This window comes from Blastomyces dermatitidis (genome assembly GCF_000003525.1).
Source record: "Blastomyces dermatitidis ER-3 genomic scaffold supercont1.4, whole genome shotgun sequence".
In the NCBI taxonomy this organism is placed as follows: Eukaryota; Fungi; Ascomycota; class Eurotiomycetes; order Onygenales; family Ajellomycetaceae; genus Blastomyces; species Blastomyces dermatitidis.
The window spans coordinates 2787143-2805455 of record NW_025544777.1 but is presented as its reverse complement, the minus strand read 5'-3'; the positions used below and the strand labels follow the sequence as shown (position 1 = coordinate 2805455).

Genomic DNA, 18313 nt, shown 5'->3' with positions numbered 1-18313 from the left:
TTGGCATGCTTTCATTTTTTTCATACCTCGCTTGTCCAAGGTGTTAGGCTTGCCACTTGTAACATAAGTATCATCTGGCTCATTCCTCGTATGAGTCGTATCTTGCTCCTGGTAATAATTGGGCAGCCGTAGCCCGTGTAAAGTCCGTACCCGCCGACTCCGATAACTATTAAATAATATTACCAATCCTTCCCGCGCTAACTATTTAACATACATACATTTTCAGCGCTGGTCTCGTCTGAAGGAGCCGCCAACAGCCAACTGCGTGGGATCTTGCTTTCAGCTGGATCCTTCGGATTCTTTCTTCTTCTTCCCCTTCTTCTCCTTTTTCTAGATTAGATTCCTCCATGTCTTTTCCTACGTCGTGTTTTGTTCTGAGATACCCCTTGAGAAGAAAGAACGTTGTTTGCGCCGTGTCTCCCTGCGTCGAAGAACGGCAGCGTTAGAATTATATACCCAATAAAACAGACCAAATATAAACCAAAAAAAGAGAAAGAAGACAGACAGACAGAAACAGAGAAGAAAATAAATATACAATAATACAAGCCTATTCACCTCGACGATGACCATGACCCTCACACGAACCCCCACCAACCGATCAAACCGAAGCCGGCGCTCGAGAAGAAGCTCGCACTCCCATCCCAAGTCGCGTCCACAATCTCAAGAGCATCCTCCTATGAAAAAAACTGAGTCGTTCGAGGCCGCTGCTGCAAAAGCCAGCAAGGGAGAGGCCACTGAGGGCCCCGATCCGCTATTGGGTTTCCTCAATCACCTATCCCCGCAACAGTCGGAAGCCCTAGACGCTTTCAAGTCCATCTTAAAAGAGGAACAATTATATACCGAAGCGCATGGTGAAACTCCCGCAAGCCATGATGATTCTACATTACTGTACGCACTACCACCCTAATATATATATTCATCCCTCATATTAGTGTTTCCGTGTTCCAGGGGAGAAAGGAGGGGAGGGATGTGTGTTCCGTGGGGTCTTCTCAATGAGAGCTATTTTCTTCGAAGTGAAAACGCAATTGGGTTTACCTAGATCTAACTTTTTTTTTCCCGATCGTGTTTGCAAAATTAGCCGATTTCTTCGCGCGCGTAGATTCGACGTGAAGGGTGCGCTGGATCAGTTCCAGTCGACGGAAGAATGGCGCAAGACAAACCAAATCGACGCGCTATATCAGAATTTTGATATTGATTCTTATGAAGAGGCGCGCAGAGTGGTCAGTAACTTTATTTTCATTGCGTCTACCAATTTTTTTATACGGCTGCCCCCTTTGGACATAATAACTAAAAATGGAACCTCGTTCACGGAGTGACTGAGTGGCTGACGGGCCCCTTTTTCTTTCTTTACACACAGTACCCACAATGGACCGGCCGACGAGACCGCCGTGGAATTCCCATCTACGTCTTCGTAATAAAGAACCTAAACAGCAAGAACATGGCAGCCTACTCGTCCGGTGCCTCAACCAGCAAAACATCCGCAACCCACGCCTCCTCCAAAGTACCAGCACGGCTCCTCCGTCTCTTTGCGCTGTATGAGAACATGATCCGGTTTGTGCTGCCGTTGTGTAGCGAGCTAGAGCGGCCGCATCCGGAGACTCCGATTGTGAACACGACGAATATTGTGGATATTTCGGGCGTGGGACTTAAGCAGTTTTGGAATCTAAAAGGACATATGCAGGATGCAAGCGTGTTGGCGACAGCACATTATCCGGAGACTTTGGATAGAATATTTGTATGTGGAGCCCTTTCTTTTCACTCTTTAGCCGCCTTTTTCTTTTTCTTTTTCTTTTCTTTTTCTTTTTTCTTTTTCTCTCTCTCCTTTTTTTTTTTTTTTTTTTTTTTTTTTTTTTTTTTTTTTGGTGTGTGTGTGTTTCATTGCTATCTCAGCATGGATATCATCAGTTCCGTCCCTTGGTTGTTGGGATGGGTATTCCATCCGTCCCAAAACGGGCGTACATACAAAGACAGCCAGCCTTTTACTCCGAAGAAACCGGAAATGGGAACTTTTCTTTTTAACAAAAGAGCTGAAAGCGAAGAATACGAACTAACGTTAGAGAACAGATAATCGGAGCTCCCGCCTTCTTCCCCACCGTCTGGGGCTGGATAAAGCGCTGGTTCGACCCCGTGACAACATCAAAGATCTTCATCCTCTCCGCATCCGAAGTAATATCCACCCTCGGCACCTTTATGGACCCCAGCAACATCCCAAAACAGTACGGCGGCGAGCTGGAGTGGAACTGGGGGGACATGCCGTCACTTGACGAGCCGGCTAAGAAACTCGCAAGCGTCTTGATGCGCGTTGGAGAAAGGGGGACTAATGATGTCTCCGCTGCAGACCTATCTGTGCCTGTGACGGGGGATACAAGGACGGATTTTGTCAACGGGCCCGTTGCGTGGAATGAAGAGACGGTGGAGATTATGGGGAGTCTGGACGGGGTTGATCGGAGGAGGACTCTTACTATTTCGCGGGCGAAACATGGCCGGGGTACCGATGCCAGTGCTGGGGTTAGTACTGCGGGGAGTGAAGCACTTGCGGAGAAAGAGGTAGTGATAAATGGAGACGGGAGGGGCGGCGTAAACATGGATGCGGTCACGGCAGGCCTTGCGGCTTTGGAAGTGGACAATGAAAAAGTTCCTGAGCCCGCATCCGCAGCTGCTGATAAAGGGTCGCCAATTCCGACCACTGCATGAGGATCCTTCAAGCCCTTGTTTAACTCAGCGTCGTTGCGTGCAGGGGTGAGCTGCATTTCTTTTGTCTTTCGGCATGCTTACGGTGCTTCTAATATCTTACCCTTTTTCTTTTTTCTTTTTGGATCTTGCCTTTACATAGCATCAGAGCTTTGACGACCTTATTTCTTGCTTCTTTGCTTCCTTTGCTTTCTTAGATTCATTGGGGTTGATTGGTTTTTGACCTTTTAGGTGTTTGTGTGCGGTAATTTCAGCTTGTATGACTCTGTACATGCCTGTACCGTTGATTGCCTGAGATAGAAGTATATATACGTGTATGTATATGGATGCATGTTATATTGGTTGACCAGGCCTTTTGTTTATCCATAAAGTTCCTTTTTTACTTATTCTAGTAATGATTATCTTCCAGCCCTATTATTCAATTCATACTATCCACTTGATCTAATATTTGTTTAGATCCTTTTTGACGACTCCCTCTTTTCGTAGCTTCAGTTTTTAAGATGAATGTAGCAGAGAACAGAGAGGATAGGTATATGCAGAAACCCATTGATACGTAGCACAAACTCCGATCCGTTTAATTAATTGAGTACTTGGACTTTTTGGGCTACAAACTTCCCTGGACACTATTCCCTCCTACCTATTGCTTCTCCGTTGTGCTTCAGTCCCGCCCGTCATCTCTCTATATACATATGGCGTATACGCTGTAGATTTAGAAGATCTAAGGTTTCAACCCAACCGAGGTTGTAGGATATCCACTAGTATCGAAGAGGAAAGGTCTCCTTTCCTTAGCGTGCCAAGTAAATAAAATTGTGGCAGAATGTACGCTAGCTTCTTTGGGTCTGGCCCGGCCCCAAGTTCCGAATCAGGAAAGCGGTGACAGCCCCTGTGCTCCTGCCATTCCCAGCTTCACCCCGTGCTCGATTTCTTATTTCTCTCCCCTTTCCCAAGTTTCCCGTTTCATCTCCATCCCCTTACATATCTTGCAGCTCGATACTCCATCCAATTCGGACAATTGGGCAAGATCCCATCCTTCTACCCACGTATACCACTGCTATGGCTGACGCCCCCTTACCTAGAAAGCGAGGTCGTCCTCCAAAGCTAGACGCTACAGGAAACCCCGTGAAGAAACTCTCGCCCCCAGCTGGACCTCCAAGAAAGAGAGGTAGACCACGCAAGAACCCCAGCGAGCTTCCTAAACCAGCCCCTACCGGTCCAAAGAGAGGGCGTGGCCGGCCAAGGAAAGATGATCCAACCGCTCCTAGCAAAAAACCGCGACTGAACTCTGATATACCTACTACCACCACTGCCACAACTGCCGCGCCGTCAAAACGCGGCAGACCCAGGAAAGTAACTACAGATGCTGCATCCGAAGATATCAATGGCACGGTGGAGAGCTCATCTGGCTTCCCCCTGGATAAAATAATCGGTATCTACTCACTGGAGTGCAAGGAGGTGGAGGAGAATTGGCCAAACGAGGCGGAAGAGATGGAGCTTACGATTACAAGGACGTCAGAAAGCCCCCTGGGATTGATTGGTGGATTCAATCTGGGCATCCTTGAGGGCACGATGCTGTTCGCTGCAGACAAGCCCACGCTGAAGAAATTCCGCGCCGTGATGAGTAAGAGTGGTGCAGCAGGCAATGTCGATGAAGAAGCGGAGGCGAGCAGCAGTGGGAACGGAGGCGATCTCCCCCACGCGACGCAATCCGCTCCAGTGAAGGATCGCCGCGTTTACTTTAGCTGGCGTGGTAGATCGACGAGCGAAGGGGAAATTCATTCAGAGGAAGGCACGACGTCGCAAGATGGTTACATCGAGTTCACGACCAATGAAGCCATCACCTTCAATGGTGTGGCGGGCTTCCCTGCTCTTGGGAGCAGTTGCAAATTCAAGGGGACGAAGATTGACAATGACGCTGCTGACGCGCCGCAGCCGTGGACTACGTTCTCTAGAGAAGCTGCTGAGAAAGAGGCTGTGGACAGATGGGGGTGATAGGCAAAGAAGAAGGATTCACGAAAAACGACGCTTCTTATTCCTTGTTTTTTTTTTTTTTTTTTTTTTTTTTTCCTGACATGGATGGAGGCTTTGGGCTTGTATTTCTTTTTGTATAGCCTTTCGAAATTTTTTCTTTGCCTCCACCCCCCCCCCCCCCCCCCAACCCCCGCCAGATGTAGTTTTCAGCTTCGGAATTTCACATTTTCGCCAGCAAGTGATGGAAGGAAGACGGTTTCAATTTTCGGTCCAAGACTGTGGCGGTATGGAGGGGATGGGCGAGAGGACCAGCACGAGCGGGAAAGGGAACGGGACGGATGGGATGGGACAGCAAAAGAGCGATGGAGATAAAAGATGCCAGTACCCACCCCAGGTTCCGCGCAGGCTACAATTGTATTCTAACTTCAGGCAGCTCCTTCTTACAGTTTAATTTTTATTTCTATTTCGGCTATTTGGCATTTACAACATCTTATCGTTTTTATTTATTTTCTTCTTTTTTATTCCTTTACTTTTATTTTTTTCTTTTTAACTATCTGGATGAAATTGGAACGGAAACGGCATAATCGTGGGATCACTATCAATAGGGTTAGTTGGGCGGATAATCTATCTTTAATACCGGCCATTATCATTATTGATAGGGGTTTAGATATATTTATTTTTAGCTATGGGTTTGAACTTTGGGGCTTTTGCTGCCGTCGATGAAATATGGAGGTTGTTTTTGATCTATTTTTATCTCCTCTCAATTATTTGACAGTTTTCCTCGCTGGTTCTCCTGTCGCTTAGCGTGATTCTAGTCTGCATGTCAATCGTCTTATCTTATGATGTACAATTTATATTTTGTAGTTATACCGAATAATGGCATAGCTAGCTCTCCATTGCGTGCTGAGCGCAGATGTACTACTGTACATACATATACATCTGTACTGCTAGAACTCGGTCTCATTCATTAATAATCAACAACAGGTCCCGCAAATGGAATTTTGACATCTGAAAGCGCTTTCACGCTGAAATGCCTTCAAAAAGAGTACATGTTCATTGCTTGAAAGATTGCAAAATATACAAAATCATTAATATACCAAAATACAAAAATGGAACGGAAAAGGGGGGTATTTATATAGAAACCGTTAGAACCATAATGAAAAAAGAAGAAAAAAAACCTTCTATTCGAGCTGGTGTCGCACTTCCGGTGCAGGCAGTTCTACATAGGTTCGTTCTGGCATCAGCTCCTGTCGCTGGCGGGCGTCAATGTCATGCATTTCATGAATCATAGGCTCCGTGTCACCACCACCCCCATCAAAGGGTGATGGTGGCTCCGGGTCAGCCTTATCTGCGACCGTCTCCGTTGTTTCCGCCGCCCGTTTCCGCTTAGACCTCCAGACAAACAGTACGATGATAACAACAACAAGCACGCCGCCAACGCCGCCAATAACACCGCCGACAATCGTTCCTGTCGACGCCTTTGAGTCGGAGTCTTCATCAGAGTCGCTGTTGTCGTCTCCTGGTTGTGGTTGTGCGGTTCCGCTCTCTGTCGCTGTGGTTTGTGGACCTGTGGTCTCGGTACCGGTAATCCCCGTAGCAGAGGGACCCCGGATCGCCAATAAAACCGAGTCGTCGACCCAGGAAATCGTCATGGTTTCCGTAATCTGGTCCGCATCGATCGTGACATCGGTCAGAGAGCCGATGGTGAACATCGTCTCAGCGCCTGAGGAGGCTGAATGGGTACATTTATAATCCGCGATGGAGAGACCGGGCCAAGTCCTAGTGTGGCAGTGCGGGTCTTGGTCGCCGGTACACAGCATCACAAACGGATCATTGGAATAGGCGCGAAGTGATGAGGTTTCTGCGAGCTGAGAGCTGCCGTAGCAGGTGCTGATAAACGTGCAATGCGTGGTGGTGGACACCGTCGGACAGCAGCCCATCATTGCGGGGAAGTTGGCGTTGGAGGAATGGAAGACGCAGGCATTGCTATTGTAGCAAGCCAGACGGGATTCTGTATATATATATATATGGGTCATTTAGTTCGATTATAAACGGTCTTACTGTAGAGTTTTTATTCTGGAGAGGAAATCTGACGCTTGGAGCCTGCAAAGTAACCACAGACTGAAGCTGGCGCCTCTGTAGTGGTCGCCCGACGAACCAGTTTGCGAGCGCGTCCACCATCTACGGGGGGAACCTTCGTTGTTTCTGGGATTTTGAACGGGGCGTTTTGCTTGTTGCTGGCAATTGTCGCAGTGGGAGAGGTGAAGGCGACGGCGTTGGCCGCAACCGCGAAGTAGAGAAGATACCACCACATCGTGCGCCCGGGCCGTTTGCTGGCGACACCTGAAGAAAAGCAGGATCTTGACTTTTGTAGGTTCGCGATCGATTGATCTCTTTACTTTGTAGGTGCAGGGTTTTGGCCCCTGAGAGATTAAGCTATCTAGCGCCTTGGCCGGAGGGAGATTTCAGCCTAGAGGGCTCCATGAAAACGAAGTTCAATTTGATGATAATTACCGACCTCCTTGAGGAAAGTTATGATGTATGTAAAGAATAATATCTCTAGGGCTTCTAGATGCAAATGTGTCAACAATGCATTTAAATAAAATAATACAGCAAAGAACAAGATTAAATATAAATAATAGAAGATCCAAGCACTTCGAGACATAAGGAAAGTTTGTTGTTCTCGTTTTCTTCAATATGTAAAATAATATACAGCCATGTTCTCTATATAGAGGATTGGTTTGAGAAACAGCGTGGTTGGGGAGGAATATTTTCTTGGTCTACTAAGTGAGTTTCACTTGATATTTATTTTGCGTGGTTTTATCGTTTTCATTTCAAGACTTCCATTTCATATCCACTTGTTTCTGTCGGGCCTATGAAAAAAGGAAAGATAATTCACCGGTTAGCATTGGGTTGACGGTGATAGCAAGCATAAAACTATAGCCAGGGGTGGGAAAAGAAGAGTGAGCGACTTACCAGAGGAGCCAGCATCGCAACACCAACCGCCAGCGCAACAACGGTCAGCACCAACTGTACCTTCGAGAATCCCTTGCCCAAAATATCAAAGGCCTGGCTAGGAGTGATCCTCGTGCCAAATATATCCAGTCCATAGGCGAAAACAAGGCTAGTACTTTCTAGCAAAGTCGGGCTCGATTCAATATCGCGAACACCAATAACCTCGCGCGAGTGCGTGAGGAACCATCTGCCATCAAAGTCTAGGAAAGCGCCATATTGTATGAGACCCTCCTCCACCTCTTTCGCCGTTGGCGGGCGACCCATTGGACGTCGGGGGTCTAGGAGTTGGCGCGGGATACCGATGATGCTGTTAGAGGCTGGCAGGGCGCAAAGTAACTGTTTGGTTGTTATACCTTGGCGGGTCTGAGAGACAGCCATGCTTGAGATGGGTTCGGGGATTATGTAGGCCTGAGAGATTACGTGAGGCCGGGGAATACCGGAGTCTGTATGGATGCTGGAGTAATTTGCAGCGTCACCTAGAGGGCCGCGGTCATTGGGGTTAGGGGACTCGTAGAGTTCGGAGATCACCAGCTGGTAGCCCTTTGATTCCGAACTATTGGTTACATCAGCCCAGAGAGAGTAAGTGAACCAATTTTCGGAAAGAGCTGTGGCAATGGGTTGGCTGGTATCGACGCCCGGTTGGGTGATGGAGTGAAGGACCTGTCCAGATATAGCATCGAGGAGATAGAAGCTAGCCGTCGAATCCCCAGCGGCGGTGATGAGAGCAAGGTTCGGGTTCAAATATTTGTAAAGAACAGACCGGTCCCCTAACACCTTTCCAATCGATGCAACTGGGTCGTGAGACGGGCGGGCTATAGCATTAATAAGTTTCTCGCCTTGAGCAGGTAAAAATTCCCAAAGGGGCACCTTGGGACTCGCTGAGTTCCAGCCGAGTACTCGACCTTCGTTGAGCGTTACAACGAATGTGTTGCTGTCCAAAGGTACTGAGGATAGATCGGGAACACCACCAGCTTGGACGCGAACGGGAACTGGATTCCCAGCATTGGGTATCAATGCTATGGATTCAAGGGTTTCAGAAGGATTGCCGCGTTCGATAACCTCTCCTGACGAGACATTGACCTTAACAAAGCTGCCGTCTTCGACATATACTGTCGCGACAGAATGAACAGCACTGATCGCTTTCACCTTCCAGTCAACATCGAGGGATTCGACGGCCTTTGTTTTCCATGAAATTTTGCCCTTATTCGCGTAGTCTATGGCCAGGACGTAACCTTTCCGTGTAGCGACAACCACTAATTTCCCCAAGCCGAAGCTGTTTAAATCTGAACTATCGCTCGTCATAAAACTCGATAGGATGCGAACAGGTAATTCGCGGAGCCAGGTAGGCAAACCCTCCAGATCCTCCGCATGCCGTTTCAGGCGATGGATATATGCTCCCACTAACGATTCATGGCCCTCAACTTCCAGCGCTTGGGCAAGCTTCTCCCCACCATTGACATCAGCCCAGGATGCCGCTACAACTTCAGTCAGAGTCTCTGGTCTGTTCCATACAATCTCGCCGTTTCGAACAAGCATCCAGTCGCCAGACTCCAAAACCTGGGCAAATCGGACGGCATATGTAGAGCCACGGGCAACGACTTCGGAAACCGCGTGGCGCGCATTTTCAGTGATTAATTTACTCGGAGCCCATCTAGCAAGGATCCCATGAGAGACAGAAGAGACCACACTGATATCGGTTTTCGTGACGCGAGTAAAGTAGACGTTGGCATCCTTTGTACTCGTTGCGAAAACAGAGCTTTCCCCAACGATTGGAAGCTGGTAAGCTCTGGATATTGTTGCGGATTTAATGTCCGTGTGATATACCTCTGCCCATGATTTGGATTTTGTCGAATAATGGACGAGGAAATGCGGTTCGGCATTGAGGGCACGAGGAGCGTGGAATTCGACCTTCTCGATATCTTCGCCGCTGTTGTTTTCAACATCTAGGGAATGGATGTGTTTGGTCCCAATTACATTTATTTTCACAGTCTTCCACGTACTATCCGCCCATACAATCAACGGAGATATCGAATTGGCTCCGACGAAGACAATAGATTCGGTAGAAGAAACCTCTCCCTCCGAGCTCAGGGTATACTGGTTAGTCTGGTGTCCCGTCTTCAAATCTAGCGTAGTAACTCTGATTTTATATCCCTTCCGCATCGCAGATTGCAAGGAAATATAGTAAACAGCCGTTTGGGAACTCGACACTTGGAATGGGATGTCATCACTTTAGGGGAAGGACAAAGCAGTCAGCGAGAATCCGAAAACAGTCTCCACTAGGCAAAAACCCCCCAATACCACTGAATAATAATAAACACACCTATCGTCTTTGTATTCCCACTTAGCATTTCCCGATGCGCCATCAAGCCGTCTAACAATGCCCGGTTTCTCTCCAAAAAGCACTATTGAATCCTTCATAGCCTGCTTCTGGTCCACGGACTCATCCAGGGCAAGGGTCTCCAAATCGATAACCGGACCATCGTGAAACTCATTCTCCCACGCTAGCTTCCCATCCAATGCGCCCCATGAAGCCACCTTACCACCAATTGCGCTGACCACTGTATCCTCACCTTCAACACCTCTTAGCAACAATGGTAGTCGAAGCTCATCATACGTCGCGGCGGCTGTTGCCAGGTTCTGCCGCCAGACAATCGCGCCATCTTTCGGATTTACGGCGCCCAGGACATATTTTTCGGAAAGCGTGTAGAGTAATGAGGCATCGGAGGAGGTGCTGGGTTTGTGGAAGAAAGTCGAGTGTTCCTGGGGAGTTCCAAGCAAGGCGTGGTGGTAATCGATGTGGTAGGCTTCGTCCGCGAAAATTGCCAGGGAAGACGGCACGGCAGAGGCCAGCAGGATGAGGGCTGCTTGAAGCCGCATTATTTCGTCTGCTTTGCAGCTATCATTGGGAGAGGGTGAGGATGGTGAGGGAGGGTGATATGTGGTGTTCTGGAGGCTGAGGTGTCAGCAGCTTAAAGAAGGCCGAAGAGCGATGATGCAAAGCTCCTTGGCGTGGTCAGGCAAAATATATATCCATCAGAACAAGAATCTCGCATGGTTTCTCGACGAATCGAAAATTTTGTTACAAGTGTTCAAGATGAATTACATTTCGCAATTATATTTAAATTCGTTTTCTTCCTTATCTAGTACATAATGACTTCGAGTATTATTCAACAGTGGATAAGCGCAAAAACAGATCACGATGCAAATTTACTTGAGCCGATTATGCAGCAAAGAGAATCTTGTTCCCAATCTCAATAGCTTCCTTCTCACCTTGAGACATGCCCTCCTGAACCTGCCATGGCGCAGCTCCCATTCCCATAGCCTGTAACCCATCATGGCTTAACTTTGTCCAATCCACCGTCCCAGCAAAGCCAAACTCACCTGGTCCCCCAGCGTTCGGAAAGTCCCACGGTGGAGAATATACCAAAGCAGCTTGGCGCTGCTTCTCGAGGTACCTTGCGTTCATCTCGCACAGCGGGGTTGCAGGAATGTACAACACGCTCGAATCACCTTTACCTCGATGTTCCTTGTCAACGGAATGAAGAGAATCGCAGTGCCACGCAACATAATCACCCGGCTCAACTGGAGGAACGGATACCATGGTAGTGGAAAGTTCCAGATGCGGGTGAGTGTGATCCGAGTACTCCTGACAAGCTCCAGGAACTGAGCCTGGGAATGAAGCATCTAGCAGAGGATCCGATGTCTGGACATTAAAGAATGGGCGGAGAATCGTGTAGGCGGTACTATGTTTTAACATTGGGCATATATGCAACGTCCCCTCTCCTGGTCCCGTGTCGGACATTGATAGCCATCCTTGGAAAAATCGTAACATGGAACAGGCACCAGCTCCGTTGTACAGATTCATTTTCGCGTGAATGCGATGCCGTGCATCAAAGGGGTCGTACTCCTCCCACGAACCATCCAGTATCTTCCGATAAACCTTAGAGTATTCAGGATCCTCCCACCTTTCGAGAGATCCTCCATCGGCGTGTGGGCCTAGAGCAAACTTGGCATCGCCTGGGTCTCGGATGCGAAATCGATCAGCGTAAGAAAGAGGGTAGGTTCTGGAGAGCTGGGTCTGAGGATCCGAGGAATGCCAAATTCCTTGTAGAAAGCGTTGGGTTTGAAGGACATTGGGATGCGCTCTAGCTGTGACTTGTGAAGGTGACCAGTAAAGCTCATAAACGGCGGGAGAGTCAGGGGGAAATGCTTTCACCGTACTTCGATTGGCAGAGATATATTCCCTTGCCTCTTGTTTTAGGTCAAGGGCCGTTGATTTCGGCAAAACTCCTCTGACTACTACGCATCCACGCCGACGAATCTCGTCCAGCTTACCAGGGCCAACCTCGCCTGATAGAACTTCTGAGTAATCGATTGATGGTATAACCTGCGGTTGCAAAGCGTGGTCAATCGTCTGGTCGTCTAATTGCCCGAGAGTTCATTTCTCACGCATTAATAAGCGTCATACGTACGTCGCTGCCAGCTTTCCGAATCTCTTCCACTTCATGCTCCAGGCTGGCTAGTAATCTAAACCAGCTCTTCGTCAACGCAGCTCCATTCGGCTGGAAGAGGCTTAATTTCAGGTCTTCAAACCGCCTTGGGAGGGGCTCTGGCTTATAATCCGACCTCAAGCTCGGGAAAACGGACGATATGTCCCCCTCGGCCTTGGTGGGCTGAGATGAGGTGGAAGAAGCACGAGTTGTAGTTCGGATAGAAGATCGAATAGCAGTTCGAATGCCCGTTCGGGGTATAACTTTCAGGAGAGCCATGCTCGTGAGAGACGGTAAATTTGGGGTTTAGATAATAAATTTGTAGTAGGCAAAATGAAATCACTTATCCGCAATGATGATAGGAAATATCTCTAGATAGATATTTTGGCCGAAACCCGAGAAATGCTGGAGTATCAAGTTGATGCCTGAACAATCCCCCACTTCACTCCACGCACCACGATCGATAACTGCAATCCGTGGCATAATATATAGATTCCCGTGAACCATCGTAATTCATGATAAATCTTGGTTTCAATCGTCGGCTCAGCGGAACCTTTGGGGCGGTGGCGGAGGCACGTGATCCACCCCACATGTAGGCCTGGAATTTATCTCAGCATGCTCAGCCTCTCTTCTCGATATTTTCGGATTAGCGCGACCAACTAAACTCCTTTAGACTTCTGCCAAGTCCTGCTAACTTCTGGACCAATAAGAGACTTCACACGTGCTCGCAACCTAATATCTCGTAGGAAGAGTTTGCTGGGGATGTCCCATTTAGGTTTAGTGTAAGCCCTGTGACAGTTGATTGGCTCAGATGTTAGCAGGACTTGGCAGAAAGTAGCAGTAGTTCGGATTGAGTTAGCTCGGAGTGGAGTGGCTGAGTTTACTGAGATAACCTGGAATCTGGTATATTTTATGATATTTTGTTTTATTATTAACAGCGTAGGTATTCAGAAAAATCAACCACTAAATAAATAAGGCAAAAACACCCATACTGAAAAACGTAGTGCTGAAAGCAGTGTATTTTTAAGTCTTAAATAATCACATTGCTTATTAGAAAACGTAGGAGGCAATATAAAGTAAATAGATATAACTCAAGTTTAAAACTACCTGTTAGATTTGGGTATGCTGACCTATGGTTTGCCTGTTGTTTAGTTCGAATCTAATAAGATAAGAAGAATAGTCTTGTTTATTTTTTTATATCGTAACATAAATACTACGTAAAGAACCAAAAAAAATAAAAACTGGCTCTAACTTTATTACTTGAACCAAACATTTTTACTTGAACTAGCTGAAATAACAGTAACTAAATAATCCAAATAGCCCCAGATGAGGGAGACTCAGATAACGAGATGAACAATAGAGATGTTATTACGCAAAATTCAGATTTTTATTTATTTATTTTTCAATACAGATTTTATACAAGAACAACAATCTTTACTATAAGTAGGGTGGGTCTGTTGCTGCCCGTTATTACTCGCTATTACTCGCGATGCTCCTTTCCTTCGCAATAATCCATTATGCATGTTACCGGGTTCTTGAGAATGAATGGATCGCAGATTGTTGTGGAGGGTCCGAGGTTTCACGGCTGCCCGTACGTACGGACGTAGGCATCTAATAAAAGCCGCTATCTGTAGTTTAGGAGGATAGCTTCCCGTCTTAGATCCGGAGACGGGTGGTGCCACTGTGAAACCAATCTCGAGAGTGACTGGTGCGGGTTCTGGTAAGAGTCAAACAGCTTAGAGTCTGACACGACATATTCTAATTTATTAATGAATCATGGCGAACATGCAAACGTATAAATCTTTGCTTTGTCAAATTGTTACTGCAAAATGGCTGTTTGTCTCCTTGCAAATCTTGCTCTCCGTCCCGAAGCACGGGGGATTGTAGACCAATACTCCGCTTCCTCCCGTATTTCAGCAAACAGATGTCACGGAATGAATGGTCGCAGCTAGAGAGGATGTTCGAATTTGCGGAGAAAGAGGTCGGCGAAATTGGCATCGTCTGCCCAGGGGCCGGCGTTTATGAACGAGTACGTGGAAAACTTCAATGTTGCGGCCTCGTTATTGCATTTTTCCTGTCTTTAGTACGTGCTCATATAGCCTCCTCAGCAATCCTCGAACATCTAGTACCCACCAGGGTCGCCCGAGAGCAACCACTTACAACTCGGGTCAAGGGATAGTGTTCTTGATATCAACCTGACCCACCCTATCCGAACGACCTAGCTTGCCATGTCATGTCGTACTTCGCAAACGCTAAAACCCCCAAGTCGATTGTCCATATCTCCAGTATCGTAGGTCAGGATCCAGCCCCTGTGACTCCAATATATTGCGCAACCCAAGCACGCGATCAGCGGCTTCGTCAGATCCCTAGCAATCTCAGATGGAGTTGGCATCCGTGTAAGTGTTGTTGCCCCCGGGTACATAAAAACAGGACAGAGCATCCCGAGAAGATGAAACTCCTTGAGGAAAACGAAAGACGTGTGGGTTACCCCGGAAGAGGTTGCGGAGGCGATGCTTGCTCTCGCAGAACGGGATGAGGCAAATGAGATGACGTTCAGCGACTCGAAGGAGGCGGGGTGCAGTCCGGATCTTGGAGGAAAGCACGTATTTGATGTATATATTTCTTTTCCCTTCAATAGCAACAAACCTAACTTATGCTGTGAGACTGACACTGCTAGATGTGTTAGTTTCCAAGGAATAGGATTGGGATCGTAGTTACATCATAGCCTTATTAATCGACGAATTTGGTTTCCCGCGCGCATATCTGGGAAGCGTTACAAAACAAAAAGAATATGCCAACTGCAAGCAACAGTCAATATTTCAATCCAGTATGCATCTTGCCGCTCTATGTAGGAGCTATCAAAGGGTTTTAAAAGTCCGTACGCTTAATGTATTGTAGATGATGCATATATAATATATGTACTCCGTACTGTGCTGTGCCAAAAAGCAACGGCCTAGCCGAGACCGTGCGCCAAGCCCGATATGGAGAGAAAACCTTCCCCGGACAAACGAGACCGGACTTTCAACCTTGTTCTTATCAATCACATCCAGCTTTTTTGATTTTGATTTTTTATTTCTCCACAAGACACCTAGAGTATTATTTCCACAGAGTTAGAAACGGTTTACCCCCTGTTCTTGGCCCTGGTATAGCCACCCTTCCCTCCCTCTTTTTTCTTTAGTGACTGACTGTCCCGCGATGCCTCGATACCGCCACACGTGCCACCGATCGTCGTGATATCACCATTGCATTCCACAACGGTGACGGACTTCCGTTGGCGGTGCGCTTCTAATCAATAAGATGGATACCGAAGCATACGCGGAGAGAGTTGCTATTGGAGGTTCTCACGGCTGGTCTCGCCGGTACGGATACTCCCTTTGAGCTGTGGGCGGAATCATGATTGTGCCCACGCAACCCTCTCGAAGAAATGTTGTATATGTCAACAGACAGTACGGATTGTTAACTTGTAATAGGGGCAGACGACACCATGCGGGCAAAAGAGAGTCTGGGTTAGGTGGACAGGCTACCTGGCTAAGCAGTGTTATCAACCTGTTGAACACAAGTGAGTTTTTTTTTTTTTTTTTTTTTTTTTTTTTTTTTTTTTTTTTTTTTTTTTTTTTTTTTTTTTTTTTTTCTTTTTTCTTTTTTTCTTTTTGCAACCCGGCCAGACCACAAATGTTCCTAGAGGAGTTGGATGTTAATGCCACAGAAGTTGTTGGTGCCGGTGCTTTGGCAATGCCTAGTGCCCTCGCGCGGATGGGAATCACCCTCGGAGTCCTCATTATCATATGGTCGGGGCTCACAGCTGGTTTTGGCCTCTATCTACAGTCGTTATGTGCCCAATATCTAGACCACGGAACCGCATCCTTCTTCGCCCTCTCGCAGATCACGTATCCAAATGCTGCTGTAATTTTCGATGTCGCAATCGCCATAAAATGCTTCGGCGTGGGCGTAAGTTACCTGATTATCATCGGGGATCTCATGCCTGGGGTTGTCGAAGGCTTCGGTGCAGATGCTGCTGGGATGGCCTTTTTGCTTGATCGCCAATTCTGGGTTACGGCATTTATGTTTGTATACCCCTTTGCGTCCTACGTTCCGCTCCGAGCTATTCTGCTAACCAGTATACGTCTAGGTTGGTTGTTATTCCTCTTTCATTCCTGAGACGACTGGACTCTTTGAAGTATACGAGCATCATTGCTCTAACCTCTATCGGATACCTGCTGGTCCTGGTCGTTGCTCACTTTATCAAGGGAGATACCATGGCGGAGCGCGGTCCGATTAATTATTTTAAATGGCAAAGCGCAGTGTCCGCCCTTAGTGCATTCCCAGTTATGGTGTTTGCATACACCTGCCATCAAAATGTATACCTCCATTTGGAACTAGAATCTCTTTCGCGTCTCACTGCTAACGTATCATATTTCAGATGTTCTCAATCCTCAATGAAATTTCCAACAGCACTCATTTCCGAACAACAAGTGTTATTGTATCCAGCATTGGCAGTGCTGCCTCTACTTATGTTCTCATCGCAATTACAGGATACCTTTCCTTTGGAAACAACATTGGCGGCAATATTGTAGGCATGTATGTGCCATCATTATCTGCAACGATAGCGCGTGCAGCCATCGTTGTCCTTGTCATGTTTTCCTACCCTCTCCAGGTCCATCCTTGCAGAGCATCGATGGACGCTGTTCTAAAGTGGCGGTGGAATCCCAAATCCTCATCCAACCCCTCCAATTCTTCTCCCAACCGCAACCCTCTCCTCCCTCGACCGAACCAGCCTCAGGATACCATGGGAGATACTCGGTTTGCCATAATCACCACAGTAATCCTTATTTTAAGCTACATCGTTGCCATGACGGTATCATCCCTCGAAGCCGTGCTAGCGTACGTAGGAAGTACCGGTAGCACAAGCATTAGCTTCATCCTTCCCGGCCTCTTCTATTACAAAATCTCCTCCCCCGAGTCTGCCATACATCAACAATTAATGAAGGAGAACGACGAGGCGGCCACGGATGATATGTCAGATGATGGCGCGGAGGGCGAGGGTCTTCTGAGCGCCAGCGGCATCCTCTCAGCCAGTGGGATCCTTAAACGAAACACGCGGCAATGGCGAAAGATCCTCCTCCGCAAGCTGAGTTTGGGTCTTGCGATATACGGGGTTATTGTCATGGTTGTTTGCCTCGTTACCAACACTTTCTTCCTCGCCTCACACCAATAACACCCGCATTCTCTCTCTCCCTCTCCCAGAATTGCCCATTTACTCCTATCCTATACTTATACAAACACTCAGACGTAGAAAAATACCACGCCTTCTCTACGATCTTGAGTATATCATTTTAATCCCTGCATTCTAGTGTTACTCCCTATTTCTTTCCTGCAGCATGGACACAGGTGGACACAGCGCAAAACGACTTTTCTTTTGCATAATGTCTATTTTTCAAAATCTAGGCCACAAATTCTCTCCCAGTCGCTTGACTGGGACCTTAAACCAATCGATTCCAGGGGCTATAGAGACGATCTAGCAACACTGGATAGGATAAATGGCTGTTTTGATCTCCCATCCAGCTTCCTCCACAATTCTTCATCCTGTATTTCCTTTTTTTTTTCCTTTTTCTTTTGGGATAATCAGATTATTACTTTAGTTGTGCAACCATATCCCTTGTCCGTTCTAATTTTGAGGAGTCGTCAGCTAATATTGGGGTTTCGGACGTTGGCGTTCTGTGTTTCGTACTATAATATCCTTGCCACTATGGATCTAAACACGCAATACCAACCCATTTGCTTCCTGTTTTATTTTATTTTCTCGTCATTACTTTTACCTCTGATATTGTTCTTTTGTTTTTGTTTTGTGTCATCTAGCATCACCGTCAAACCCTATCAAATCCTATAGACCCATTTCCCCCCTTTCCGTTTCCGTTTGCGATAATGTGTATCTGCTACCTACTCCAAGTACCCCCTTTGCGTATTGAGTTTTCTAATTTCTTTTGCTGCTTCGTCCCTTTTTTTTTTTTTTTTTTTTTTTTTCCACGTTGTACTCTTCTCGTTCTGCAAATATTACTACCAGTGTTACTAGCGAAAGAATAAACCAAAAATCGAAACGAAAACGAAGCCTCCGTTCTGAGTACTTCTCGTTCATTTCATTATCTGGGGTG

At 47.0% G+C, this 18313-nt stretch overlaps 7 protein-coding genes across 7 annotated transcripts; 4 read left to right on the top strand and 3 right to left on the bottom strand.

The window, feature by feature from the left end:
* The first annotated feature begins 6 nt into the window (after positions 1-6).
* Positions 7-3161, top strand: BDCG_04241 (phosphatidylinositol transporter). Its single transcript, XM_045419904.1, has 4 exons — positions 7-888; positions 1079-1220; positions 1358-1735; positions 2065-3161. The coding sequence occupies exons 1-4, from the start codon at positions 563-565 to the stop codon at positions 2692-2694; spliced, it is 1476 nt and encodes a 491-aa protein (XP_045276108.1). The 5' UTR covers positions 7-562; the 3' UTR covers positions 2695-3161.
* A 429-nt stretch (positions 3162-3590) lies between these two features.
* On the top strand, positions 3591-7307 carry BDCG_04240 (uncharacterized protein). Its single transcript, XM_045419903.1, has one exon. It carries the CDS (start codon positions 3745-3747, stop codon positions 4678-4680), a length of 936 nt encoding a protein of 311 aa, XP_045276107.1. The 5' UTR covers positions 3591-3744; the 3' UTR covers positions 4681-7307.
* On the bottom strand, positions 5841-6973 carry BDCG_04239 (uncharacterized protein; the record flags this gene model as incomplete). The annotated part of the gene is made up of 2 exons (XM_045419902.1): positions 5841-6670; positions 6754-6973. 2 exons carry the CDS (start codon positions 6971-6973, stop codon positions 5841-5843), a joined length of 1050 nt encoding a protein of 349 aa, XP_045276106.1.
* Positions 7308-7493: 186 nt separating the features above from the next.
* Positions 7494-10551, bottom strand: BDCG_04238 (uncharacterized protein; the record flags this gene model as incomplete). The annotated part of the gene is made up of 3 exons (XM_045419901.1): positions 7494-7532; positions 7636-9901; positions 9995-10551. The coding sequence occupies 3 exons, from the start codon at positions 10549-10551 to the stop codon at positions 7494-7496; spliced, it is 2862 nt and encodes a 953-aa protein (XP_045276105.1).
* A 132-nt stretch (positions 10552-10683) lies between these two features.
* Positions 10684-13176, bottom strand: BDCG_04237 (uncharacterized protein). Its single transcript, XM_045419900.1, has 2 exons — positions 12147-13176; positions 10684-12061 (listed from the first exon to the last, which is right to left on the bottom strand). The coding sequence occupies exons 1-2, from the start codon at positions 12441-12443 to the stop codon at positions 10895-10897; spliced, it is 1464 nt and encodes a 487-aa protein (XP_045276104.1). The 5' UTR covers positions 12444-13176; the 3' UTR covers positions 10684-10894.
* A 1136-nt stretch (positions 13177-14312) lies between these two features.
* Positions 14313-14941, top strand: BDCG_16895 (uncharacterized protein). The gene has a single exon (XM_045426078.1). The coding sequence runs from the start codon at positions 14398-14400 to the stop codon at positions 14698-14700; it is 303 nt and encodes a 100-aa protein (XP_045280809.1). The 5' UTR covers positions 14313-14397; the 3' UTR covers positions 14701-14941.
* Positions 14942-15198: 257 nt separating this feature from the next.
* On the top strand, positions 15199-18166 carry BDCG_16894 (uncharacterized protein). Its single transcript, XM_045426077.1, has 5 exons — positions 15199-15523; positions 15635-15723; positions 15874-16228; positions 16294-16522; positions 16585-18166. The coding sequence occupies exons 1-5, from the start codon at positions 15462-15464 to the stop codon at positions 17377-17379; spliced, it is 1530 nt and encodes a 509-aa protein (XP_045280808.1). The 5' UTR covers positions 15199-15461; the 3' UTR covers positions 17380-18166.
* The last annotated feature ends 147 nt before the right edge of the window (positions 18167-18313 follow it).

Excerpts from the sequence above, each read along its gene's own strand:
- BDCG_04241 (XM_045419904.1), top strand. The coding sequence starts at position 563 with ATGACCATGACCCTCACACGAACCCCCACCAACCGATCAAACCGAAGC. Across the intron at positions 889-1,078 it reads CATGATGATTCTACATTACT|CCGATTTCTTCGCGCGCGTA; the intron begins GTACGCACTACC and ends TTGCAAAATTAG. Across the intron at positions 1,736-2,064 it reads AGACTTTGGATAGAATATTT|ATAATCGGAGCTCCCGCCTT; the intron begins GTATGTGGAGCC and ends GTTAGAGAACAG.
- BDCG_16894 (XM_045426077.1), top strand. The coding sequence starts at position 15,462 with ATGGATACCGAAGCATACGCGGAGAGAGTTGCTATTGGAGGTTCTCAC. Across the intron at positions 15,524-15,634 it reads TCTCACGGCTGGTCTCGCCG|GGGCAGACGACACCATGCGG; the intron begins GTACGGATACTC and ends AACTTGTAATAG. Across the intron at positions 15,724-15,873 it reads TATCAACCTGTTGAACACAA|TTGTTGGTGCCGGTGCTTTG; the intron begins GTGAGTTTTTTT and ends ATGCCACAGAAG.
- BDCG_04240 (XM_045419903.1), top strand. The coding sequence starts at position 3,745 with ATGGCTGACGCCCCCTTACCTAGAAAGCGAGGTCGTCCTCCAAAGCTA.
- BDCG_04237 (XM_045419900.1), bottom strand. The coding sequence starts at position 12,443 with ATGGCTCTCCTGAAAGTTATACCCCGAACGGGCATTCGAACTGCTATT. Across the intron at positions 12,062-12,146 it reads TTCGGAAAGCTGGCAGCGAC|GTTATACCATCAATCGATTA; the intron begins GTACGTATGACG and ends TTGCAACCGCAG.
- BDCG_16895 (XM_045426078.1), top strand. The coding sequence starts at position 14,398 with ATGTCGTACTTCGCAAACGCTAAAACCCCCAAGTCGATTGTCCATATC.